The sequence below is a fragment of the Doryrhamphus excisus genome, chromosome 17, assembly GCF_030265055.1.
Source record: "Doryrhamphus excisus isolate RoL2022-K1 chromosome 17, RoL_Dexc_1.0, whole genome shotgun sequence".
NCBI classification, from domain to species: domain Eukaryota; kingdom Metazoa; phylum Chordata; class Actinopteri; order Syngnathiformes; family Syngnathidae; genus Doryrhamphus; species Doryrhamphus excisus.
The window spans coordinates 12,808,333-12,835,577 of NC_080482.1; the positions used below are offsets into that span (position 1 = coordinate 12,808,333).

Genomic DNA, 27,245 nt, shown 5'->3' on the forward strand with positions numbered 1-27,245 from the left:
ACACAAAAGCAAACACAAAAACATCTACCTTGTCAGGCTGTGATAATTTTCACCTGTTATTACTTGACAAACATAAACATTCAGTGCAAACTTGAAAGTAGTGTTTCCACTCAGACAGGTCTGGTATATTGGTTTTGGTACAAACGGGAGCGCGCCTCGCCTGTCAGTTAAAATAATAATTACCTTTGATTGGCAGCACATCCTGTTTTGGCCAGCGCGCGTTCACGACAGCTGCAACACCAACTTTGTTGCTGGAGGAGACTTCTCCTCGCTTGTGGACGACATTCAACAACAAACTGCTGCTCGCCGTGTGCTGGACGGCGAGGTGTGTCTCCGGTGGTCCATTTGGACCGCTTTTAGTGAGAAAAGTTGAGCTGAAAAGGGTAAGTAAAGTTAGCTAAATAGATAACTAGCTAGCTGGCGCTAAGTAGCCTTGCGCGTGCTGCAAGTTGGACACCTCCCATGGACAGAAGACCCGTGGAGACGACATGCAGATAAGATGGTGACTTTATTTGTCTTGCAACACAATAATGTGATATTACCATCAATATACGTTAGAGTGATATTACCAGCTGGTTACAAGTTAGCATGCCTCTCGCCTTCTTCTTGCTCATGATTAGCTAGCTACCAGCTCGGTCCGGTGTCATAATGAGTACCGACAACAGTGGTTCCGCTGTCTCCCCGCAGAGCACAATATACCGAGTACACGCCTCCGTCGCTAGCCGAGCGACACCTCTGTGCACCGGCAGATCGAGCAGCATTCCGCCCCAATGATCCCAGACAGGAAGCTGGACTAGAGGCGAACCAGCAGCTCTTTACCGTGTGTGTGTGTGCGCTGGCTGCGCCCATGGCGGAGTTCGGGGAGGACGGGACGAGCCTGGATCACGCCGGGGACACGGCCGCGGTCGGCGTGCAGTCGTCGGGGAAGACGCTCGGCGAAGGCTCGGTGTCAAACGGCGACTGTGGCATATGTGACAACAACATGGTGGCGGGTTCTGGAGGACCCCAAGGCGGGGTGGAAGCCTCCATCGACCCGGACAATAAAACAGACATCCCTCGCAGGAGCAGCCTCATCAAGGTGGGTGAAAGATGGAAGTTATTGTGAAGGCGGTGTAGCTCCATGAAACCCTCAGCCTCTAATTGAATAAATGCCACGGATGACTTTTCTACTCATTACTCCCTTGGCACATTTACACAAAACACTGTCAGTGCCATTGATTATGAGTTTGACATGATCAGCACACAATGTACTTTGGGTCATTTGCAAACACTTTATATCAGCCTTGCCTAACAGGTATCAAAGATGATGATACCAGTCAGCCTTGCATCCAAACACCCACATGTGCAAATCCCCTCCAGACATTTTGCCGAGCTGCTGTGTAATTTCAGTCCTGCAACTGTTTGCACACCTCAGTGTAAATACAATACATTTAAATATGGCCGCAGTACTCACTTGGCATTAATGACATGAAATCCAACCCTGCTTGTTTCTGACCCCGGTTCAGTTGTAAGCAGCAGGAATTTCAAGTAGAAAGTTTGGGTGTTGAGGATTTGCATTACTTTGTTGCTTTGAGATAAGTGAGTAATTTGGGGGAGGCCTTTTATTTGTACATTGTTATACAATTATATTAATATATTGTGTGTGTGTATGTATATATATATATATATATATATATATATATATATATATATATATATATATATATATATATATATATACTGTAACCATGACTACACACAATATTGTGGTGTGACCACTTGCTAGTTGTCCATCCATCCATTTTCTATAGCGCCTATCCTCACTAGGGTCGTGGGCTTGCTGGAGCCTATCCCAGCTGTATTCGGGCGAGAGGCGGGGTACACCCTGTACTGGGCTTGCTAGTTGTATGAAAGGATAATCATCAGGAAGGAAGATGACCTCACAACCTAATGCTTGACCGTTGATGATGTGTCTCAGTGGGTTCTACTGTTTTGGTTAGCACTCTGTAATGTGTGTGTAGTGCGTAACAATGTCATAATGGCTATTTTCATTACCCCATTGTTTCCGACATCTCTTTGAGCTAGGAGTTTTACTTTGGGTTTATTTTTTAATGGTAAGGGCTTTTGGCATGACCATTTAGTGTATCTTTGCTGGCCTTCAAAAGAATGTGAATGGAGCAAGTATGGTCTGATGAGAGATTATGTGTTAGAAGCACAGTTCTAGCCATCGTCGGACTAATGAAAATGGACCGTGACAACACTGTTGAATCTTCATGTGCATGGAGTTTTACAGTATAATATTGACACTCATGTGCTGCGAATTATCTCTTGCTACTCAAGATGTCGTCTCCCCATCCAGGGCAGTGAAGTGTAGTTTATCTCAGTGGTATTTTTAATTCCCCCGAGCTTCATGCGCTATTGCCAGCAACAAGCTGAGCCATTAAATGAATCAGAGAGCCGCTTCAGGGTCCTTTTTAAGCGATGATTTTGATACAACCACTTAGATAAGAAACAGAAATTGACTCTTTGCTGCTCTCATCTGGTTTCATTCTGATCCAGAAGTTTCCACACTGTGCCTCATTGCACATTCAAACAGCTTTCCTCCAAAGCCCCAATGCTCAGTGGCCTAAAAAAAACAAAAAGTCCCGTATCACACGACACAATTAAGGCCCTCATGACTAGGCACCCAGACATAATTGATATGCACAATGAGTCAGTTTGAAATCATTGGGTTTTTGTGGCATTTGCTTTGCAACACCAGGGCACAGATGGATAAACATCACATGAGTCACAGCCACGATAATTACTTCCACGATAACTGAAATCTGATGTTTAGATGATATGAAGAGAACATTATATTGTGTATATTGTGTCCGGTTTATCCTGGCAAACAGTGGACACAAGGCACAAATAAAAAGCAAGAGCCGAACTGGCAAAGTAGTAAAAACAAATATCCAACCTTTATGATACTACAGTAGTTGAAGCAAATATTCTTTGACCCTTTGTGAGCTACTCAAAATCACCTGGTGAGCTAGGAGCCCCCTGTGATAGTATGTGTAGATAGTATGTATGATGTGTGTTTTTGTTCAACGTTTTGAGAAAAAGACATAATTAGTATAATGACAACAAGAGAGTAAACACCATCAACGTGACCAAAAAAAGCTCAGAACGAACTGCATTGCTTGTTTGTTTTAAAACCAAAATGTCACTGTGGTAAAAACAGTTGGATTCCGAAGACCAGAAGCAAGGCGCATAACGTAAGCTAGCTAGTTGCTGTCAATGCAAAATGACTGCGAGAGCTTGGTAAAGCGTGTAAACAAAGATGCAAGACGAATCGAACACAAATAGGTTGGATAAGGGAGTGCTAAAACATGTTGGCATCGATTGGCGTAATCTGTGGCAAGCTCAACAAGAGACACGTCATTTTGTTGGCAACTTTGTCATTTTGTGACACAACAGACAGAAATCACCGCCACACACCAATCGTTTTTTGTTATCGGCTGTGAATAGGTATTTATCGATCATATGTTGTTGTTTTTTTTCGGAAATGGGCTGATATCGATCAGAGCATCCCAAATTGCAACATTTGCAATTGTCAACGCCAAACTAAACACACTCACTCACAGATGTACTTGGGGCCAAAATTGTTCAACTTGTACATCAATAATATCTCCAAAGTAACGAAAGACTTAAAGCTGGTATTATTTGCTGATGATACCACTGCTTTTTGTTCCGGAGGGAGTACAGACGAAATCATTAGAAAGGTCAGAGAAGAAATGGTCACACTAAAAAGATGGTTTGATGATAATAGATTGTCCTAGTAAAACTAAAATCATGCTGTTTGGTAACAGCAGAAAGGACACGCACCAACAAATACAAATAGACGGTGTGGACATTGAAAGGGTGAAGGAAAATACATTTCTGGGGATCATAATAGATGAAGATATGAGCTGGAAGCCTCATATTACAAATATACAACATAAGGTGGCCAGAAATATTTCAGTATTGAACAAAGCCAAACTTGTTCTCAATCAGAAATCACTCCACACTCTTTAATGCTCTCTGGTTCTACCATATCTTATTTATTGTGTGGAAATATGGGGTAATAACTATAAAAGCAATCTTCACTCGCTAAATGTACTGCAAAAAAGGTCAGTAAGGATAATTCATAATGCCGCCTACAGAGAACATACTAACTCCTTATTTCTAAAATCACAAATACTTAAACTTGCTGATATAGTTAATTTCCAAACAGCTAAAATAATGCATAAGGCTAAAAACAACCAATTACCGAAAAATGTAATCCAATACTTCTCTACAAGAGAGGAGAAACATGATCTCAGGGAAGACCTAAATTTGAAACACCTATATGCTAGGACTACGTTAAAAAGCCATAGCATTTCAGTATGTGGAATCAAACTATGGAATGGATTGAGTAAGGACCTCAAACAATGCACAACGATGAGCCAATTCAAGAAACAATACAAGCAGTTGATGTTTGCTAAATACAAGGATGAAGAGTCTTGGACCAGTCATGATGTGCTATATATATCACTATATTAACACTTACTATGGTACCCATTATGTCATTGTATGGTCATATCACCTCGTACTTCGGTACAAGGTGCATTATTAAAAAAAAAAAAACTTAAACTGTATTGTGGAAAGCAGGATGTGAACAAATGTAACAGTTATTGATTGTAAAAGTACCAGATGGAGGGGTAGGATTTAATAAGCTTTGCTTCTTCCTACTCCTTTTGGACATGTGGAACTGTGAACTGATCATGTGATACACTCAATTGTAATCTGATGCATGTTCAAATGAAATAAAACCAATACCATTACATTACCATTACTTTTACTTCCTGTTTTCAAAGTAGCTGGGCTTGAATTAATTCTGAATTACTTGTATCTTCTATTCACTATGTTGTGGTTAAATATTAAAATCAATTTTGCCTACAGCTGTTGAAAAAGTTGGAACTAGTATACCTTTGTGAAACTCCACTCTGTCAACAAATTGATAGATTGAATATTTATGGGACATGTGTTAAGTGATTGATAATGTTGGTGGTGATGACAACACAAACCACATAGTGTAACACTTAAACCACAGTAGTAACAGTTGTGTGTGTCTTCTATAAAAAGTTTCAGTTCAACACAACATAACAAAACAATGTTTGCTGGCGGCATGTTTGTTTGGGATGTAAACATTGAACTGGTCTGTCTACCTGCAAGCAATGAATGGTTGCAAATGAGCAGGTGTTTGATTGTGAAGGGTGCTTTTTACACTCTGCTTGCTGGAATTGAAATACATAAATGAGGATGACAACCAGCTGTTAGACGAAAGGAATACTGACTGTATTTGCTGTGTTTTCTGTTTCAGCCGAACATGGAAACCAAGGTTATGCTTGAATGGTTGACCAGATGTATAAAGTACGTGAGTCGGTGAGAAAAGGGTTAGTTGTCACAATAGTGTGAATTGCCCATCATCAAAATATAGTTCAGGAACCATTGGTATACTAAATTGAAGCTTGATTTGAAATGTGTAACAAAGAAGCAATCAAACACACTCTGACACATTTTGACAACCAAGCCCATCACAGGGATGACTGTCACACACTATGGTATGACAAAATCGCGGAATTGGCCAATAAAATCTGAATTTACTGTTAAATGTGGATTCTTGAGGAACTTGCATAATGTCAATGAAATGCTGTCAATGGTGAGGGGAAGGAACGTTAGTGTGACGGAATCTCATCTCATTGCAAACACTAAACCGCCTCCTCCTGAACCTAACATGTTAAACACCAGCAAGTTTCTGGAACCTCCTCTTACGGAGTGTCAGTTGTCACAGTATTGTGATTTACCGCTTTAATGTAAGGAGCTTTTTACAATACCAATGACTGGACATTTTCTGAGTGGAAAAAAGACGAGAAGGACGTTTATTCTTGCACACTGTTCGTCTTAGATATTCTCAACATACACAGAATAACCTCCCGGTCTTGTTGTGAAAAAAAATCTTACATACGTTGTAATTGCATCAGTGGCTGCATCTTCCTTAATCACAAGCACAGGCATTACAGTTTGTTGAAGATTTTCTAGCCATGTGTCATTGCAAAGGTTGACATTCCATTAGAAAAGTTAGCCAGATTACAACAATTTCTCTATTACTGGACAAAATTGTATATCAAACCATGCAACGTTGTTAGATGTAATTTTTTCATAGTTGAAATAGGTGTGTCCCAATGACATGCATTTAGCTGGCTCATATTAACTTGTTCTCATGTAATAATGCACAGAAAAGGGTAAGAGAGATGTGTTCATGTTTCACATAAGGATGGCCAAAATTCCAAAACAGTGCAGTTCTCCTTTAAGGAATATCAATCCTGTGAATACTTTGTTTTGCTTTTTCATGTAAAGCGTTTTGGTGGGATTTTAGCAACGGGAAGATTAATTGAATGAAACTGATTTGATGAAGGGCTGCACAGCGGTCCTAGTGGTTAGCATGCAGGCCACACAGCTAGGAGAGCCGAGTTTGATTCCACCCTCGGCCATCTCTGTGTGGAGTTTGCATGTTCTCCCCACGCATGCGTGGGTTTTCTACGTGTACTCCGGCTTCCTCCCACATTCCAAAAACATGCTAGCTTAATTGGCGACTCCAAATTGCCTATGGGTATGAATGTGAGTGTGAATGGTTGTTTGTCTATATGTGCCCTGTGATTGGCTGGCTACCAGTCCAGGGTGTACCCCGCCTCTCGCCCAAAGACAGCTGGGATAGGCTCCAGCACCCCCACGACCCTCGTGAGGATAAGCGGCAGAAAATGAGTGAATTGATGAATTGTGTTTGGATGGTGTGCATTCCTTGGAAATTTTAGCTGGTTTGCAATAAAACCGAATCATGTTAGCTATGGGAAGCATCTAGGCAGTGTGTTTTTTTTTTTTTTTTGCTATTCTCCCATCCCATTAGAAAATGTCAATATAGTGTTTGAATGTGTTTAATTTAGTCAGAAGACAATCCTCAAAAGGCTTACAGTGAACCATCACCAGCTTTCATTTTGTTCCCTTGCTTAGTTTTAACTTCCCAAATGCTGTTGATCGGTATTTGTAAGAATGTCAAACAGTTGCCTCTTGTCCGTTGGCTAATCTCACGTGACCATCATGTCTGCAAGCGAGACACGGGTAGGTGTTTTGTATATTGAGCCACAAGTTGTTTTTCCACTTGATAGAGCACCATTGTGACTTCCTGTGTGTGGGCGTGCTCACACCAGGTGCCGGAGCCATTGCCACTGGCATGCAGAAGATATTGTACCAAGCATCGCTTACTCTGTGTGTCCCTATAAGTGGGACTCGCTAACTGTATGCATTGCTTCTTCTTGCGTCAGTCCTAGTATTGCTGAATTACACAAGTGTTGCTCGCCTCACCCACTTGTTTCCTGGATTGCTCAAATGCCCTGCAGCCTAAAGAAGAACATTACTGTTTGGGAGAACTAGAGGGGCTTTATACTACGTTCAGTATAACCTCAGAATAAGGAAATGGAGGTTAATCTTCAGAAGCCAGCCAACGCAACAGGAAGCAGACTCAAACCATCGGTACGAGGCCACTATGACCCCATGTTAACATAATCACATTCTTTCCCAGCTCTTAAGGATTATGTGCAGTCATGCATTTAACTTTTAAATATACTCAACAGCAGACAGATATGAGTGATTGTTTAGCGCAATACATTTTTTTTGTACATGCATCCCAGTAAGTGTGCCTGTTTGTGGATGTCATTCACAATATACAGACACTTAGTGTTTGTATTCATTGCTAGCATACTTTCCGCCAATCATATATATTTTTTTCATGCTAGTGAGTTTTTCTAACTACATCACAATGTGTGCAATGATGCAAATGGTGATAGAAAAACATAAAACTTTCATATCGCTGAGATGATTGCTTCAGCGGTATTGACTTAAGAGTTTGCATTAAACAGTGAAGACTTTCATCAAGCCACAAGTCAGGAAGTAACAACAGAAGAGCATATGTCATCAAGTCATTTTATTCCTTTATTTTGGATGCTCCCATTAGGGCGTCACATGACAGCGAAGAAAGATTTGACTTGTCCTGAACTCTACAGTGATTGGAAAGTTAAAAGCATAAAATTTTAACCTTGTGCTGAACCTGCTGCTGCTGCAAAAAAAAAGAAGGGTTCACTGAAAAATGTCAGCACTGCTAGTGAATTTGAGTCGATACGCGTGGGCAACTTTTCTCCTGAGGGAGATTCTCCGTAATGTACAGTGACAGGTACTTGTAGTCGACCAAGAAAGTTGGAAGCACAAAACATGCTCACAGTTCAGAAGGCAGAGATGCCAGTAATGGATGCAACTTGTTTATTAACATTTTTTGGGAGCAAATGCTACCAGCTTCCATCTATTTTGAAGTACCACCAGTCTGAATGTGTTTGTTGGAAGTTGGATCTTCCTGTGCATATATTTACGACCGCATTTGAATGTCCATAGGATGCCTCAAGACAGCGGAAGGAGAGAAAGAAGACTGTGTCTTTCAGCAGCATGCCTACCGAGAAGAAGATTAGCAGCGCCAGTGACTGCATCACTGCTATGGTGGACGGCTCTGAGCTGAAGAAGGTGCGGCCCAACTCTCGCATTTACCACCGCTACTTCCTGCTTGATGCTGACATGCAGTCCTTACGATGGGAGCCCTCAAAGAAAGAGTCAGAAAAGGCCAAGATTGATGTGAAATCCATCAAGGAGGTTCGGACGGGGAAGAATACAGACACTTTTAGAACTAATGGAACCTATGATCAGATATCTGAGGACTGTGCTTTCTCGATCATCTTTGGTGAGAACTATGAATCCTTGGACTTGGTGGCCAACACTGCAGATGTAGCCAACACCTGGATTACAGGGCTGCGGTACCTGATCTCCTATGGAAAACATACCTTAAACATGATAGAGAGCAGTCAGAATAACATGCGCTCATCCTGGCTTGGTGAACTTTTTAATGAAGCGGACAGTGACAGCAGTCAACACATAACAATATGTGCTGCTGTGCAGCTCGTCAAAAAGTTGAACCCGGGACTTAAAAATGTGAAAATTGAACTGAAGTTCAAGGAACTTCACAAAGTGAAGGACAAAGTTGGTTCGAAAGTGACGAGAGACGAGTTTATTGAGGTCTTTCATGATCTTTGCACAAGGCCAGAAATTTATTTTCTCTTTGTTCAGTTCTCCAGCAACAAAGAGTTTCTGGATACAAAGGACTTGATGATTTTTCTGGAGGCTGAGCAAGGTATGGCGCAAGTAAGTGAGGACACCAGTTTAGAGGTCATCCAGAAGTATGAACCATCCAAAGAGGGTCGGCTCAAAGGTTGGCTCTCTCTTGATGGCGTCACCAATTATCTTCTATCTTCAGAGTGCCATATATTTGAACCAGAACACAAAACTGTATGCCAAGACATGAACCAGCCGTTGTCCCACTATTACATCAATGCTTCCCACAACACGTACCTTATAGAAGACCAGTTCAGAGGTCCTTCTGATGTGACGGGCTATATCCGTGCACTCAAGATGGGTTGTCGTAGTGTTGAACTGGATGTGTGGGATGGACCTGACAATGAACCTGTCATTTACACTGGTCACACCATGACCTCACAGATTGTTTTCCGCAGTGTCATTGACATCATCAACAAATATGCCTTTGTTGCATCCGAGTTCCCACTGATACTGTGTTTAGAAAACCATTGCTCATTGGTGCAGCAGAAGGTCATGTTTCAGCACCTAAAGAAGATCCTTGGAGATAAGCTCAACCTAGATCCTCCTAAGCCTGAAGACTGCTACCTCCCCTCTCCCTCAGAACTGAAGGGAAAGATCCTGCTGAAGGGTAAGAAACTCGGCACCAATTGCACTGCTTCTGAGGGGGAGGTGACGGACGAGGATGAGGGGGCAGAGATGTCTCAGAGAATGAGCATCGATTCTACAGAGCAACAATCCATCGCACCCAAGAAGTTCCAGTTGTCAAAGGACCTTTCTGATCTTGTCACATTGTGCAAGTCTGTGGAGTTTAAGGACTTCCCAACGTCATTCCAGTGCCAGAAACATTGGGAGCTCTGCTCTTTCAATGAAGTCTATGCCAGTCGTTGTGCGAGTGACTTTCCAGGGGACTTTGTGAATTATAACAAGAAGTTTCTAGCACGTGTTTACCCCAGTCCCATGCGGATTGACTCTAGCAACATGAACCCACAGGACTTCTGGAAGTGTGGTTGCCAAATTGTGGCAATGAACTACCAGACTCCTGGCCTGATGATGGATTTAAACATTGGCTGGTTCCGTCAGAATGGGAATTGTGGTTATGTCCTGCGTCCAGCCATCATGCGAGAGCAGGTTTCCTATTTCAGTGCCAACACAAAAGACTCAGTGCCTGGTGTTTCTCCACAACTCTTACACATCAAAATCATCAGTGGACAGAACTTTCCCAAACCCAAAGGCTCCGGTGCCAAAGGAGATGTTGTGGATCCTTACGTGTACGTGGAAATACACGGTATTCCCGCTGACTGTGCTGAGCAAAGGACTAAAACGGTCAACCAGAATGGAGACAACCCTCTGTTTGATGAGAGCTTTGAGTTTCAGATCAACCTACCTGAGCTCGCCATGGTGCGCTTTGTGGTGCTGGACGATGACTACATTGGCGACGAGTTCATTGGTCAGTACACCATCCCTTTCGAGTGTCTGCAGCCGGGCTTCCGCCACGTTCCGCTCCAATCTCTCACAGGCGAGGTCCTGCCTCATACCTTGTTGTTTGTTCACGTGGCCATAACCAATCGACGAGGTGGCGGCAAACCTCACAAGAGGGGTCTGTCTGTGAGGAAGGGCAAGAGGAGCAGGGAGTACGCCAGCATGAGAGTGCTGCTGATTAAGGCTCTGGATGATGTCTTCAAAACGGCCTTGCTGCCACTAAGAGAAGCTACAGACCTCAGAGAAAACATGCAGGTAAGACTCTCACATACCTATCTGCACAGCTTCTTGGTGTTTCACTTCAGTTTGTGTAGCTTCATACAAAGCATTTCTATCATTTTACTTGTCAGTCCACCCATTTTCTGACTTGTAGCCAGCCAGTCGAGAGCACATACAGACAACCAACTACAATCACATTCACTCTAACATTCACACCTATGGACAGTTAAAGCAAAGGTGTGGACTTGAGTCACAAAATCAAAGACTTACAATTCGACTTGAACTTGAACAACAGTGACTCGTAAATCAACTCAGACTTTAGTTTGGTGGCTTGAAAATCCTTGAGATTTTCCTTGATTGTATGTTGTTGAGCTGGGTGATTTTAGCGATCTTTCAACATACGTACGTCTGTTTTGTTTCTTGCGTTAGCACGTTGCCAAAGTCGTCTTCTTTGGGTTCACACAGTCATGCAAGAGAGACTATTGGCAGTAAACATTAGTTTATCGTATCTTATTGTCGGCCGAATATGAAGATATACAGTATAGTGTATCGTGTCGTGACGTTAGTGTATTTCTAGAGCCCTATTATGTTGAGTATGTGTCCAAATTCACTCACGATTATGTAATTTCCAGCAAGGAAACATATTTTTCCACAGAATCTGACTCATTGAATGCGTCATCCAATCAGGTTTAAGAACAAACATCGGATTACATTTCTACACTGACTATATGCTATATCAGCACTGATTTTCTCCCACCGTTGTTTTTGTGTCTACAATTACAAAGATGCCCTAACAGACATTTGAACCCTCACCAGCCACCTGATTGTTGAGTTTGATTTATTTCAAACATGCATACAATGTTACATTGAAAATCTCACATATTCACTGTTCAACGTATATAAAAAGGATCAGGTAGAAGCAGAGCTTATTACATCCTCTCTCCATATCACAGGAGTCACTAATTCAGTTATTAGTGTCCGTATAAACCAATCACAAACATCACGAAAAGATGGGGACATCAGGCCCCTGTAAGGCCAACATGCTAACCGCTAGGCCACCGTGCTGCTCTGATGATATTTATATTTGTTCAGTTCCTAGTATGAGTTGAAATGCCAAGGGCCAAATTGCAAGTTCTCACTCTTCCACAGTGTCAACTTGGTTTAAGGTTTAATTTGTGGCAGGGTTTCCTTGGCACAGAAGTAATTTCATCATGGTTTCTTCCCCTTCTGCAGAATGCCATAGTGTCCTTTAAAGAGCTGTGTGGCCTTTCAGCCGTGGCCAACCTCAAGCAGTGCATCTTGGCCCTTGCCCCTCGACTGAGCGGTCCAGATAGCAGCCCCCTCCTGCTGTTCAACCTTGCCGACCACTATCCCATCATGGAAGCCCAAGCCCTGCTGCCAGAGCTTCTCAAGAAAGTTGTCACCACCTATGACATGGTGAGTAGCAGCCAGCCAAGGAAGGGCACAAATGTCACCCAAGGTCGTATTGTAAGCATTGCACAGACAGCAATTACTTTGAGGGGGAAGCCAGCGGTGTGTCCCAGCATGCATCCATTCATCAGCACAGAAAACCAACTAGTGGGGGCTCCGGTCCGATCGATAGCTTGACTTTGCTGCTCATAATGGGGACAGCAGACACGGTCAGCTAATGGCGCTGGAGCTCGGTTAAGTAATAAAAATCAATGGTCGCGCGTTACGCAACATGCCACTGAGGCTTTCCCGTCTCCCTTTTTACACCTCTGATTCTCTTCCAGAGATTCTTGGCACATTGCGAGCAAGCGGATGTTCTGTCAGATGCAACGCAACCAGTCAGCTACTTTGAATAATTTAGCAGTTAATCAAATGCACAATGCATGCCTTGGCTGTTAAGTGTGTTAAGTGCGTATGCATTGAGGAAACGTTACACAACTTTAGAGCATCTGAAACGGTGGTTGTGGTCACCACACAATTAAGGTGACCCCTCTGCTCATGACTGGAGTGCAGGTCTTGGTAATCGGTCCTGATGGAAAGAATGTGAGGAAAATTGAGTTTGGTGGGGGAGGGAGAACAGAGGCAGGTATTTGTGGACCCGACTCAAATAAATAAAATGTAAAGGTCTAAGTCAGGGTTCAATTGTGAGCTATTAGTCAATCTTTGGGACTTTGCTGGTTGATCGAAAGAATATTAAAAAAAAAACTTATTACTACATCAGTGCCCTCCCCCCTCCTGGAGAGTGATCAATAGGCATGCATTTTGACCATGGAACATGCCTGTCCGCCTTACCACCCTCCAGGGACTCAACACGCAAACTCCAGCCAGGAGCCTAGTCCTCAAAACCTAGCTGGAGGTTCCACGCACACTGGCTCTCCTCGCCCCGCAACAAGCGTTCAGCGACAAGCAAAAGAGAGACCGAAAATGACAGAGCGCAGCGATGTGCCTGAACACACAACAGTTGTTATTGCACATTAATATGACTCAAAATCTCATTTTGCCACTTGAAAATTAAGTCACAAATATAACTCTGTGGACAAATACCTCCAAAAAAGCTTGTAGGGATCACCATTGTAACGCATTGAGCAGTCTCTCTCGCCTCAACCACCATGGCTCACTGACTACACTGAGCCAACAAGCCGAGTTGTAGTTTGCTTTTAGAGCCAACGCCACAATCCCAACTCTGACAAAGCTCCACAAAATTAAGGGTGGCCAAAAAATTCAGCTCGGGGGCCATCCGCAGTCCGTGGCTCATTTGTCAGTGCATCACTGCAGAAACAAAATAACATTTAACACGTTCGGCTTCTCTTGAGCCGCACCAGCGATGCTACGTTACCGCTCTGAGTTCCTACACGGTAAGTGAGGGGTCTCCGGGCCAGTAGATCACGAGCTGCCAGTAGCGCCTAAACACTTTTCAATTAGCTCTCAAAAGACTGTATTCATTTATGTTAGAAAGTGGGGTTCGTTCGTAGTTAGGACGCTCTTTGGGCATGTGACCAATCACAGCGGAGTAGGCGCGACCAGGGGTGGGCCATGGGTGTAGTAAATCAAAACAGACCGTTTTGGCAGGAAGCACAAATCCAAGAAAAGCTGGAATAGGTGCAGATTCTGGAAGATTTAAAAGCCTTTCTGTGCGGGTTATTGTGTGTGGCTGCTCTATAGGAGACCACAACTCAATACAAAGGGTAGAAAAATGAGCATAATAGGTCCCCTTCAAACAAAAGTAGGCAGTTGCATAAATTTGGGCACCATTGTTGTTCTAAATAAATCATTTTCACCACTTTAGAACTTGGCACAAAGTCCAATATGAGGAATGTGTGCGATGTCTGCCATGCTCCTGTTGCGTTCCTCATGAAAGGAAAAGCAACCTCATCACATTGCTAATATATGGCCCTCGTTACAACTGTGGAAAAGGCAGTTTTAAAAACCTACTGAAAACAATGGACTCACAATGTCCAGCAATGTTTTGAAGTCTCAATTATTGAGCACAAGCTCTACCTTCAGTGTATTAGGAAGTTAGACAGACAGCTGCTAACCTGATGCAGGTGGCACGTTGGTATTCCTTGCTTGTGTCTTTTACTTAAAAATACTCCTGTTAAGTTTAAAATTACCTCTCAATCCAGGCACACCTTCATATTTTGTTGTGTGTGTGTCTCTATACACACAAAAACTCTTCCTGCACAGGTTCACGGCTCAAAAAAGTTGGTGAGCATTGGTCAAGTGCTACGTCTGAGAAGACAATACTGATGTAGAATCGAGGCCTCAAAGATACTAGCAGAGTCAAAGACATGTAAATGACGTAAATAGAAAACATCATTAGAAATACTCTCAGAGCCACCACTGGGAGTGACCAGATTTTCTGCTTCTGCAAAAATAGAATCTGGGTCTCCATTCTTGTCCATTCGTGTGTTGGGAAGGGAAAAGGTAGAGATGCTGACCCATGCCTTTCTGATGCCTCGTTGTAGTTTCCTGCACACAACAGTGGGGTGGGATTATGCAAATGAGATTTACTTCTGTCTTTATGGAAAGAGGACAATGAGATCCACAGGGAGAAAGAAAGCCCTGCACTGTGTACTGTACTAACATGCTTAACAAGTTACGTAAAGGAACATCACATGGTTACATTTGCACAATTCAACATATCTGAAATCCTTTTCAGACATTTAGAATTTCCGACATGTTGAAGGAAGAAGCAGAGATTCTTTTTTAATTCTACCCCTTCTCCATGTCTACTGTAGTCCTTCATTCGTCACAGTTAATGGTTGGAGACTTGACCATGAGAAGTGAATTTCCGCAAAGTAGGATTGTGTGCTGGAGCCTATCCCAGCTGACTTCGCTTGAGAGGCGGTGTACACACTGGACTGGTCCCCAGCCAATCACAGGGCACATATAGACAATAATTCATTCACGCTCACATTCATACCTATGGACAGTTTGGAGTCGCCAATTAACCCAACATGCAGGGTTTTTTTTTTGATGTGTGGGAGGAAACCGGAGTACCCGGGGAAAACCACATATGCAAACTCCACACAGAGATGCCCGAGTGGAGAATCAAACCCACATCAAACCCCACATCCAATGCGGCAGGGGTGACTGTATTACTAACAATTCATTCACACTAACTTTTACATGCTGGCAATATTTCCTTATATAAATCCCTTACAGTCTAGGTCCTCCATTTAACTTGATTTTATTTCTAATGGCACCTTTAAGTGCCTTGAATTTACCCCCGCTTCCTTAAGTTATGTGCTTTCTGAAATGTGCTGTCAGAAATTGTCAGATGCTCATTGACATTTGTCATATTTAAAATTATTATAAAAATGTCTGAAACTGGAGCGATTGCAATACAGTTGACTGCACTGTCTCTTTGTCTTGGGTGCAGGTGGGGCCAAACACAAACAGTACAGAGGAGTGTAGCCTCTTGAACGTACTAGGATTTAAATCAGTAAATTACAATATATTGCAGTTAGAATTAGAATAGTTAGAATGTTGTGTTATTATGTTAGATTATGCTGTGCTGTGATCTCACTCTTTAAATGAGATGGCAAGCGTGACATCTGAGGTCAACATCTTTGGCATGTTTCCATTTTTTCCTGCCCTAACTGCCCCTCTGATCTCATGAGGATGCTTGATGTGCTTTTGTAGTGGGTATCTCTCCCTCACGCTGTCAGTACACTGAAGCGTGTGTTTACCTGTATACTTATGTATGGTGACCCTCGTTATGACATTATCTCTTTGAAATGTCACAATGCAGCCATCATAGCTGTCTGCAAGCCTGCACACTCCATTTAGGCTCAGCTTAGCACCAGTGGAGCTAAACTTAGCATCTTCCACAGATGTCAGCGTCATGATGTTCTTCTGTGACTCACACTGATTGTTTTGACGTTTGCTCCTCTTGTTCTAAAATTACCTGAAGAGCATTTTCTTTTCGAAAAAATTCAGGCCGAACCAAGCTACATGCCTTGGCGTTGACGGTGAAAAGGAAGACTGGTTGCTTTTAATAGAAGCCTCTTGTGTATCCTTCCCTCTAATTTAGGCTTTCCACAGCAACCTCGCCCACAGACCTTCCTGTAATAACAGCTGGTGTCTGTGAGACCTCCCTGCACGGAAACCACAGCGAGACGACTTGGCTCGCGACGCTAATGCGAACATTGTGTTTGTCTCGTCTCAGGTGATCCAGACCAGCAAGACTCTACTGGAGAACTCTGAGGGGGTCTACGAGAGGATCCTGCAAACCCAGAAAGCAGGTAAGAGATGGCCAGATGACAGAGACGAGCAAACACTCGCAAAGTGCTCGCATTTATTTCATGCTTGGTTTATCGCAGCGGCACCGTGTTTATGAACAAACACATAGGAGAGCAGGTAGAGCTGATTACATGTATTAGCATAAATGCAATTAGCCATGAGTTCATTCCAGTTGCTCTCTGTAGAGTGTTCACCTCAGCCATGGTCTCTGTTTTAATTAAAGGTTCTGGTGTGAGTAGGCGGAGTCAATGATCGACTCTGAAAGATGCTATCCTATTTAAAGTTTATCTGTCATTAACTCTGTCATTAATGTGCTTTGGTTCAGGCAAAGTCAGAACTTCAGTGTGGATTTGATTCTACTGACTGTCTTCTTTCTCAGTGGTCAACCTTTTAAAACTGTTCAGGATATTTAAAGCTAGAGAAGATACTATTTGGATATCCTCATCCGCTTCTGCTTAACAACTTTTCAAGCTGCGAGGCTCTCCAGGATGTGATGTAACTGTTATTCTTACACACAATGTGCGACCCTACTTGACAAATGCTTCTTTGGCAGTCATCACTTTTGCTAGCAGACAGTAATCCACCCTGGAGTGAGAGTATAAACAAATAGCCGATTTTTGGCTCAATAAAGCCAAACAATATTCTTGGATTATAAAAATGTGGCAAACTCATCAAGGTCAAGGTTACAAAATAAATGTTTGTGTATGCAGTGTGCAGCGTCGTGTCAGAAGTGGGCCAATACAAACTCAATTCCTACTTTACATCAACAGTGTGGTTCTGCAGCAGTGGCTGTTTAAGTTGGGAATAATCCATCACAACAGCTTAGACACTCTCTCCTTGGGAAAATAAAAGCCTCAGCAGCATTAGACGCTCCCATTAAAAAAAAAAAAAAAAAAAAACATTAAAATGAAAGCCTGAGCAGTGTCGGAGGTGCAGACGTCCTCCACGTCAGCCAAGTTCCAATTTGCTTTGAGCACCGTTGTTGTTGCTCCTCTGCTCGGTTATTTAATAAAAGAAAAGGCCTTGCGTAAGCTGTGACAATAGAGGGGAAAGCACACACGCGCGCACACACAGAAAAGAAAAAGGGGCCTGTGGGGTGTTGTTAAACCAAAAAGAAAACACAGCTAAATCCCAAATATTAAGAGTTGGTTGTGATAATCTCAGTGAAAGTGAACAACCTCGGCGTATGAAAGCCAAAACTACAAAACACTGGAAGCAACACAACCATCTCTGCCATCTCTAGACAGTTTAGATATCTAACAGTGTGTGATGTCTAATTATCTCTCTCTCACACAAACTAAATCTACCTGCTTAATATTAAAACCTCTCAATGTAACATTGCAAGATTGCTCTCTAGATTGTATTTTGCAGCTTGGAAAGGCATTTTGATCTCCCTCGTGGATGGTATGTTTTCATTGTAAATGTCAATGTTCAGCGTGTTCAGATGATTTGATGCCGTCTCGTTTCAAGTGGCCACACTAAAAGCAAAGTAATTATGCATATACAGTACTTTAGAGTAGTCAGTGTACAGTGTGTTGCATTTGAAAATGAATCAATACAGCCATTATTGTGTCATTATCTGGCAACACAAGTGAGTCCACTGTGAACAGTCCAAATTGTGTCCTTGGTATATAGTGTGAACGCCATTGTCATCTGGGACTGCCTTAATGGCCTCCTTTTGGGCATGGAGTTGATTACTGGAATCCTGGTCCATTCCCCCATGATGACATCACCAGTTTAGCTCATGGATCTTGGACACCTTGTGCTCCTCCACCTTCCTTTCTTCTGCTTGTGGATGCCCCACAGGTGCTCACTTGGGTTCAGGTCTCGGAGACTCCTTTCACTTCCTCAGTTCACGAAGAAAAGTGTTTTAAAAAATCACTACATTGCAATTCAACTTTCACTTGCAGATTTTTTTTTCTTTTTTTTACACGGCGTAAACGTGTAATGTGTTCTGTGCCCTGATTGCCTGATTGGCTAAGGGAGAACCCATGCATTGTGTTCTGCGGCCTGATTAGCTAAGGGCCTTTATATTTACTTTATATTTACTATGTCAATCAGTGTCCAATGCGTTCAGTTTGCCAAATTTACATAAACGTACTATCACTAGCAGTGTGACTCTGAATTGCAGTATGTTTACAAGTTTTATCCCTGACACCCACAATGACAACAAAATGTTCTGGAGGAAGAAGGACAAAATACGTAGACATATTTGTAAAAAATACAATGACAGTGCGCACACAGATCCATAATTACCTTCTATAGCAGAGGTAGGGAACCTATGGCTCTGGAGCCAGGTAGGGCTCTTTTGATGACTGTCTCTGGCTCTCAAGCATTTACCACAATAAAAATGTATGTTTGCTAACATTTTAAAGTAAACATCACAGAAATCACTGTTAAAAATATTAAAAATCAACAACTTTCTTATGCATTTTAATCCGTCCATCTATTTTCTACTGCAATACGGCTTATAATAATATCTTTCCTGATGATATTTTCCAGGTCAAACACCAAAACTCGATTATTACTGGGTAATGCGGTAGTGTACCTCGGTCATTAAGATGTAAATGTAAACTTTCCTCCTTTAGTCAAATAGTCACCTAGCTAAAGCTGCAGAACCAAGCCTTCTGGCAAAGATGGCCAAAAGAATGAAATATACTGAGTACGGTGCAAAACCATGCCGCAGCAGAAGTTGCATTAATGGCAGCAAATATTTGATTTATTATTGGACACTGCGCTGCTCACAAAAGTGTGCTGGCCACACCCCCTTGGCGTGGGGTAGTGTGCCTGGTCTACGTAATTAGAGCCCATTATATCTAAAACTGTTGGTCTTACATAAAAATGCACACATTTTATTGCATTCAATGTTAAAAAAAATGTATATGGCTCTCACAGATACACATTTTAAAATATCTGGTCTTCATGGCTGTTGTAGCCAAAAAAGGTTCCCGACCCCTGTACTATAGTATTGTCCCTTGAAAAGATAAACAGACATTGGTGCAACATTTGAGCATAACTGCAGTCGAACAATTGTGTAAGACTTTCTTTGGCGTGTAGTTGTTCACGTAGATAGATTTATATCCCTCTAGGAGGAAGTTGGAGAGAATTGAGGTCAGCTGATCGAGTGCGTCGACATTTGCTGTCCTTGCAGAATCACGCTGCAGAGAATGAGCTTCCCTCCTCATTGCCTGCCAGACTCTGTCCAGTGTTGCTAAGCAACCTCTCCCCTGTGTGTGTGTTTGTGTGTGTATGTATGTGTCAGATGAACATGTGCACCTTAAGCAGGTCGTAGTCATGAAGAAGTATAAAGCTTATTAAGGTAAATCGGTAAAGTATATTGGAGGTAAAGAGTATGAAGGCATCCCACGGTGGCGTGTTTGTGGAGCTTAGACCTGCACATCCGTGTCTTCTGCTGGTGTCAGACTTGAGAGGCTATAAAATAACCCAACCCCTCGCTTATTATGGCAATTTGCCACCAAGGGGGTCTCTCTTCCATGTTTCCATGGTAACAGCACCAACAGGAGCTGGGAGCAGCGACTCCAGCTGATGGAAGCGCCGCCAGCGTGAACGCATTTTGCACTTGAGCATGTGGAAGAGTGCTTACGCTCCACACGAAAGTGGCAGCGAGCGCTCCAGGAAGCAAATCTTGGCTCTCCTCAACGTCTTTGAGCTCTTTGTTAGTCAACGTCACACACGTGCACCTTTTTCATCCTCCTACCTACGTTTCCTCCCCATCCACACTGCCTGTATGATTGTGCACTTTTCTTGTTCCTCGCTTTCCAGCTGGAGGCTTCTTTGCAACAAAAAAGCAATAACAGTCCATTATCCCCTGCAGACACACACACAGTGAAAGAACAGGAATTGTGCAGAATGCGGTCACAACAAGTCAGTGTTTCCCCTTTGTTTCTTCAGTGACAACACATTTTAGCAGGCTGTTGCTAGAGGTGGGCAATACTACAGATTTTGCTATCGATCCAATACCAAGTAAATACAGTGACTCACAAAAGTCCTGAATTATCCAAGCTGTAGGAACAACAAATAATAACATCACTTTTAGTTGCTCATTTGGAATCAGAAATATTTCGTATGAAAGGCAAAAGCCTCTAGATTATGCTTATTACAGCAAACTAAAGTCTTGTATCAGTCACAGCGTTTCATCATGTAATTGGGACAAAAAGGTCAGATTGAGACTCCCATGAGCTTGGAGGACTCCACCCATACGTCTCAGGAATGACTGCAATTCATGAAATCGTCTGTAAAGAAAGCAATCTTGCAAGACTCCCAGACTTCATGAAGATTCTTTGGTTTCATCTTCCAAGCCTCCTGCCTCAACTAACCCCAAACATGCTCAGTTACGCTCATGTCTGGTGTCTGGGCTGGCCAATCTTGTAGAATCTTGACCATCTTCCCCTTCTTATGGGGAACTTTGAGGCTGAAGTATAAGGAGAGCCATCCTGTTGAAGAATTTGTCCTCTCATGTGATTTGGAAGGTAATGGACAGCATGTATTTTTCCATACTTCAGGCTATTACCATCCACTTTGCAGATTTCTTGCTCACCCCCATACTGGATGTAACCACAAGCCATGATACTCCTCTTTTTTGGGGTGAATCTTGGGTTTATGTGGATTCCAACAGGTATTTTCAGTATTTGTGGTGATTGTGATGCAGCTGAATGAATGATTCATCAGAAAAATCAACCTTCTGCCACTTTTTCACTGTCCATCCTTTCTGAAATTAAATGGGAAAACTCAATGAATAATACAAGACTTTCTTTTGCTGTTATATGCATAATCTAGAGGCTTTTGCCATTCATATAAACTATTTCTCATTTCGAACGAGCAACTAAAAATGACATTATTTTGTTATTCCTGCAGCCTGGGTAAGCGACAAGACTTTTGCCAGGCACTGTACAAGAAGGCCTGTATTGTCGATAGCGATTTCACAAGATCATTGAACCATTTTGGGCTAATAAACAAGATTTAAAAAAAAATTACTGAAAAAATATTTTGTTCAAAATATTAAGAGAAATAACTTAACTGCTATTGATTTGCTGATGAAAAGGAATTAATAGTATTGCATTGTCTTATAATTATTGTTAAATTGTTTACAAACAAGTGCCTTGAGACTATATTTTTTGTTTTTCATTTATTTATATTAATGAATTATTTACTTAGATACATGCAGTTATTTATATGTATGTATTAATTGTTTTGTTTCTATATTTTTGTCATATATATTTTAACAGTATACCAACAAATACAACAAAAAAATCATATATGAAAATAACTGAAAGTTACCTATCTTGTTACCGGTATTGATATCAATATTTGGATCGATTCACCGGCCTCTGCTGTTCTCTCGTGCTGGTTGGTTGGTTGGAAAATGAACTAAAACACGGACATGAATGAAACAGTGTGCATCTGTTTTCCTTTAAGGTCTGCTCCTTCAGCTGTTACATAACAGAATGTTTGCATTATAGCATAACGTCATCTCCTTTCACATGATCAAGTCAAATAATCATCCTGTCTATGTGCAGTATATACACTGGAAACTCTGAAGATCAAAAGCATTCTGTTCCGCAGTGCCGTTAAACTTTGTTTGACTTTAGAAACTGCTTTTCCCATAGGAAAAGTAATCTGTTCCAGGGTCAAACCAGGGCCATCATAAAGCCAAAAATATTTTCAAATTCCCATAAGTCTTGAACTATATGGAAGTGATTCCAATGGTGTCTGAAGCGAGTCTGCACTTCCTAGTTGGCCATTATGGTAATCATAGAGACTGCAGCTCCAGGAAGACGAGGCCAGGAAGGTGAGGGTCTGTGCAGTTGCAGTCCGTGTGGCTGAGAGAGTCATTGGAGCAATCTTTTTTCGACAATGTTCTGTAGAAAAGTCTAATTTGATGTGGTATGGGTGTACATTGTACATCCCCGCAGCCTTTAGTCATGTCTTGGGGGAAAAAATCTATCAAATTCAATTCCGCGTTTTGAAGTAGTCTGTCCTTATAACATTTTTGGTATGCAGTAGTGCTAACCTCCAGTTGGTTAAAGTGCTCCTGAAGAAAGGAGGATACTTCCAGGTATATGTTAATTCATTTTTTTAACCCAGGGTGTCCTGCAAGACAAAAAGGTTGCCCGCCCCTGCTAAAGTGGGTGCTGAAGTGTTACAGTGCTGAAGCATTAATAGTCTGGAATCTTCTTGTACAGCGATGGAGTTCCACCAGAACCTCCATGACCTGGCCATGAAGGAAGGACTGAAGGGCAGGAAGCTTCACAAGGCTGTGGAGAGCTTCACGTGGAACATCACTATCCTGAAGGTGAGAAGCACAGCTCACCTTTTTGAGTGAGGCTCTGAACTGAAGGAATTCCAACATGCAATTATTCAGGCAATGCTGCAGGTCCCACTTAGCCTGCCAGAAGCGCACAAAAACAACACGTAAGCATGACGTTTCACGTGACACCTCACTCTGACTTCCTCCCCGCAGGGCCAGGCAGACCTCCTGAAGCACGCCAGGAGCGAAGTCCAGGAGAACCTTAAGCAGATCCATTACGCCGCCTTGACTTGCAACCTCAGCAAAGACAAAGCGGACAGCAAGAGCAGACGCAGCTTGGAGGTCATTCCTGAGAAGGCCACGGCCGAGGAGGAGCTCACCACTGACGATGACGACAACTGAAGATGCTCCAGGACCTCCTCTCAGCTCCCTCCGCCGTCACCATCACTGCAGAGTATTCTCACATTCCACTGACATCCCCAGCATCTGGTCCTCATCAGTAACATGTCCTATTTAAAGTCCCGTAAGATCAAAGTTAGGTCTTTGTGCTGAATAAACAGCGGAACCTCCAAAAGTGCAGCACAAGAAAGACAGCACATGGAATACTTTTGTGCATCATAAAACCCTTAGGAATTGGACATGAAGTGTTTTAAGTAACATTTTTAACTGTCATACAACTGTAAATAAGTTAACTACAGTACAACTACAGATAACTACAGTACAATACAACTAAAATACAGCAAAATTACTCACCCTTTGTAGATGAAGAGAAATGTTTTGTGCAGGCTTGTAAAAAATTCCCAATTTTATTCACAATGTCCTGTTTCCATGAATTTGGTCGCAAATTTGCATTTGAAATTCAAACTGAAGTCCAGTTGATATTTTTTGTGTATTCCAGGATCATGCTTTACCTTACCTTACCTTACCATAGAAATATTATTACCATGCACCACATGCATGCGTATATTAATCACGGAAAATGTTTGTTATAGAACGAGGGTGTCCAAAGTTTATTGGCCCACGGCACATTATAGTACTAAAATTATAATAAAAAAATAACCATGGGAAAATAAAAATAAAAGAGCTGAAATGTTGATACTTATAACTAATAATACCAAGCTTTGTCTGTTTTTTTCTTAGCCGTTTTCCAAAAATTTACAGTCCATAAAAATCTGAAAGTGCCGCATCCTTTGAATTTCAGTATGCTGCCCACTGTGGAAAAGGTTTGGACACCCCTATCACAGACAATTAAGAATAAATGCATTTTCTATTAAAAAAAAATATTATTCTAACTTTGACATTCTCGAAAATGGTTTAAAAATGCTTAATTTCCCAGAATGCTGTACTGTATTCCGAAGCATTTTTGACCAATTTTCTGTTTTACTTGGCTAGAAAGAATTTGCCTTTCAGAGTCATACATAGGCCTTGGGGAAGCGTGTTATTTAATTAACGCTTATTTTTCACAATAAGTTCCAATTCCTGTTCAATGGTTATCATCACACTTTTCCTAATGTACCGTTTTTTGATGTGTTGAATGTTGGAGGTTCCGCTGTATGGGATTGTGACACATAAATCACCCCTTTGCTCTGCGCATTTAATTACTGTAGCGCTTGTTCGGGCTGTGGAAGCCCACCAGGGCATGTCCATGGTGGTCTGCTTCTCCACGCCCACTAATGTATGCTTTAAAATGTGGATTAGGGAGCGTCCTGCAATAGAAGCCTTGATGATACGAGGCTTGGTGGCTCAGATGACAAGAGACAGCCTCCACCTGTGTCACCACCTGACCGTCTGACCACCGAGAGACGACACTCACTATGACTGTGGATTTGGTGCCTGCTGTGTAACGACTTGTTGAAGACTCGCTGGACTGGAGACATACACGAGCCTTTGGAGGGTTTGTGAGATTTTCCTTAAAGCACAATTCCGAATGTAAAAGTGAAACATGAAGAAATGTTTACATTCCTGAACTTGTTCTTGTGTGCCAAACAACCGTGACGTGTAGATACGGAGTGACCTGTTACTTTTTTGTCATTTTATTACTGTATGCTTGGAAAAAAAGGATTTATTTTATAAAGAAAATGTATAGAAATGAACATTTTTTTGAGACTTGTCACCAGGAAGGTTCACCAACCAGTATGAGCAGAACCCAGAGCGCACTTTTTGTTTTTTTAGAATGTTGAGTTTTTCCTTCCTTTTGTGTCGGTGCTAGGAGCAAGTCGACTTTCTGCTCTTAAATTCATCTTTTACTGGTTTTGCTGGATCCCAGCACAGCGCTTGCTGCCATGTGATAGCCTCAACAAAACCCCAGTAAAGACCAGGGAAAACTTATGAGATGTTTCCAGTTTTAATTAATTAGCTAAATCAAACTGCCTAATGACAAACAAGACATTGTTCATTTTCTACACTCCAGAGTGAGACATCTTCCTGAGCAAAGCTCGCTTTGGCTGAGTGTGCCCACAGAGGAATGGTCAAGCCTTCCTTGAGGTGTAAAAAGTACACCATAAAACAGCAAAAAATACTGTTTTGTTCTCACACGCTGGCTGAGAAACTACAGTAATTGAAATCACCCATTCCCCTAAGACTTGCCTGATGGTTGGTGCCATTATTTTTTTAGTCTTAATGTCCACTTGTCCACACTCCAACAACACACAATGCTGTTTTTGGGTTTGTGTGCTGTGAGGATGAAAAGCATTTCAACACTTCATCGGTTCCATCTTTAAAAAAATAAATAAAAATGTCAACATGCAATATATTGTGTGGTGCCAATAAAGTATCATTCATTCATTCATTTTCTACCGCTTATCCTCACGAGGGTTGTGGGGTTGCTGGAGCCTATCACAGCTGTCTGCGGGCGAGAGGTGGGGTACACCCTGGACTGGTCGCCAGCCAATTGAACTCGGGGTTCTTAGCTGTGAGGCCTGCGCACTAACTACTCGTACACCTTGCAGCCTCTAAAGTATCATAACTATGATAAATACCCATAAAAATGTATGCACAGAAAGGTGGACGATTGAAGGTCACTCGGGTCATTAGAGGATCTTTGGTGTTTCTGCAGATCTTTGACTAGAGTTTTTGCAACAGGTTCCTAAAAAAGAAAAGAAAGTACACATCAGAGGACCTATGACTAGTGTTTTAGCAGTAGATTCTTGGACACAGCTTCTTTCTTGTATTTACAGCAGATTCCTTACAAGAGTAATGTTCATGTCAGAAGATCTCCAACTAGTTTTTGGCATAGATTCCTAAAAACAGCCAAGCACTCCTCAGCGTTGATGCAGCAGATTTATAAATACAGCATAAAATTCAAATAGAAGATCTTTGACTTGTGTTTTTGCAGTAGAAGGCTCGGCATAGCAAAGCCCTCCTGTCATCTCTGATGACCGTTTCTGCAATAGATCTGTAGAAAGAGCAAAGCGCTCCGGTCTGTGACGGTTTTGCGGCTAATGTCAAATTGTCAAATAGAAGATCTTTGACTGGCTTTTGCAACAGATTCCCATATGATTCCCGTCATAGAGAGTGTCTTTGCCTGTGACCTTTTTACTGTAGAGTTATAAAAACAGTAGACAATTGTCTATAGAATATCTTTGACTAGTTTTTGCAATAGATTTTTAGAAACCATCAAAGCACTCCTTCAATATATCGAATCTGCAATAGATTCTTAGAAACAGCAGAGTCATCCTGCCAAACAGTATGCACGATCTTTGGGGATTTTTTTTGCAGCGGAATCCTTAAAAACCCCAATACTCGGTCAGATAGAAGATATTTGACTAGTAGTTGCAATAGATCCTCAAACAAGCAAAGCACTCCGCTCATATATAGGCAATTTGCAGCCGGTTCCTTCAAAACTGCAAGCGTTCCTGTCATATAGACGATGTTTGACTTGCGTTTCTACAGTAGATTCTTCGAAAAAAGCAGGGTGGGCCTGTCTGGTCTAGGACAAGATTTTTTGCAGCCCATACTCCTGTCACATAAAGAATCTTTGACACGCATTTTGTCGCTGTTTCTGTAAAAACAGCAAATCGGTCCTTAAAAACTGTCTACCATTTGGGGAAGTTGGGGATTGTGAAAATGAGTTCCCGAGAACAATGTAGGGTCAAATAAAGTAGAAGGATGAAGAACGCTGTCAGGTTGAACCCCCCCAGCCCCCACCCCAAATACGTCCTTATGGGCCTTGCACTCCAAGTCACCCTCCTGCAGCATTCATGGCTTTTCTTGGTGAATGTTTCACGCTCCACTCGTCTCTAAACGTCCTGTCCCCGAGCGTGGTCCTCCTGCTTTATGGCCAGCAAGCGGCCGCTCTTCTGCAGCACTTAGCGTCCTCGCAGTAGCTTGAGCG

General features: G+C 42.2%; 1 protein-coding gene across 2 annotated transcripts; it reads left to right on the plus strand.

Moving 5' to 3' along the window:
• The first annotated feature begins 222 nt into the window (after nucleotides 1–222).
• On the plus strand, nucleotides 223–25,691 carry LOC131105399 (inactive phospholipase C-like protein 2). Of its 2 annotated transcripts, none has more exons than XM_058053458.1 (7): nucleotides 223–502; nucleotides 688–1,078; nucleotides 8,482–10,965; nucleotides 12,163–12,366; nucleotides 16,571–16,646; nucleotides 22,848–22,957; nucleotides 23,126–25,691. In XM_058053458.1, the coding sequence occupies exons 2-7, from the start codon at nucleotides 848–850 to the stop codon at nucleotides 23,312–23,314; spliced, it is 3,294 nt and encodes a 1,097-aa protein (XP_057909441.1). In that variant the 5' UTR covers nucleotides 223–502; nucleotides 688–847; the 3' UTR covers nucleotides 23,315–25,691. The 2 variants fall into 2 exon arrangements, with proteins under 2 accessions (XP_057909441.1, XP_057909442.1); XM_058053459.1 differs by having other exon boundaries at nucleotides 223–383.
• Nucleotides 25,692–27,245: the final 1,554 nt, after the last annotated feature.

What these genes read in the sequence shown, in the direction of transcription:
- LOC131105399 (XM_058053458.1), top strand. Translation starts at nt 848, where the DNA reads ATGGCGGAGTTCGGGGAGGACGGGACGAGCCTGGATCACGCCGGGGAC. An exon ending in GCAGGAGCAGCCTCATCAAG is followed by an intron (nt 1,079 to 8,481) that starts GTGGGTGAAAGA and finishes GAATGTCCATAG; the next exon opens with GATGCCTCAAGACAGCGGAA. An exon ending in ACCTCAGAGAAAACATGCAG is followed by an intron (nt 10,966 to 12,162) that starts GTAAGACTCTCA and finishes CCCCTTCTGCAG; the next exon opens with AATGCCATAGTGTCCTTTAA.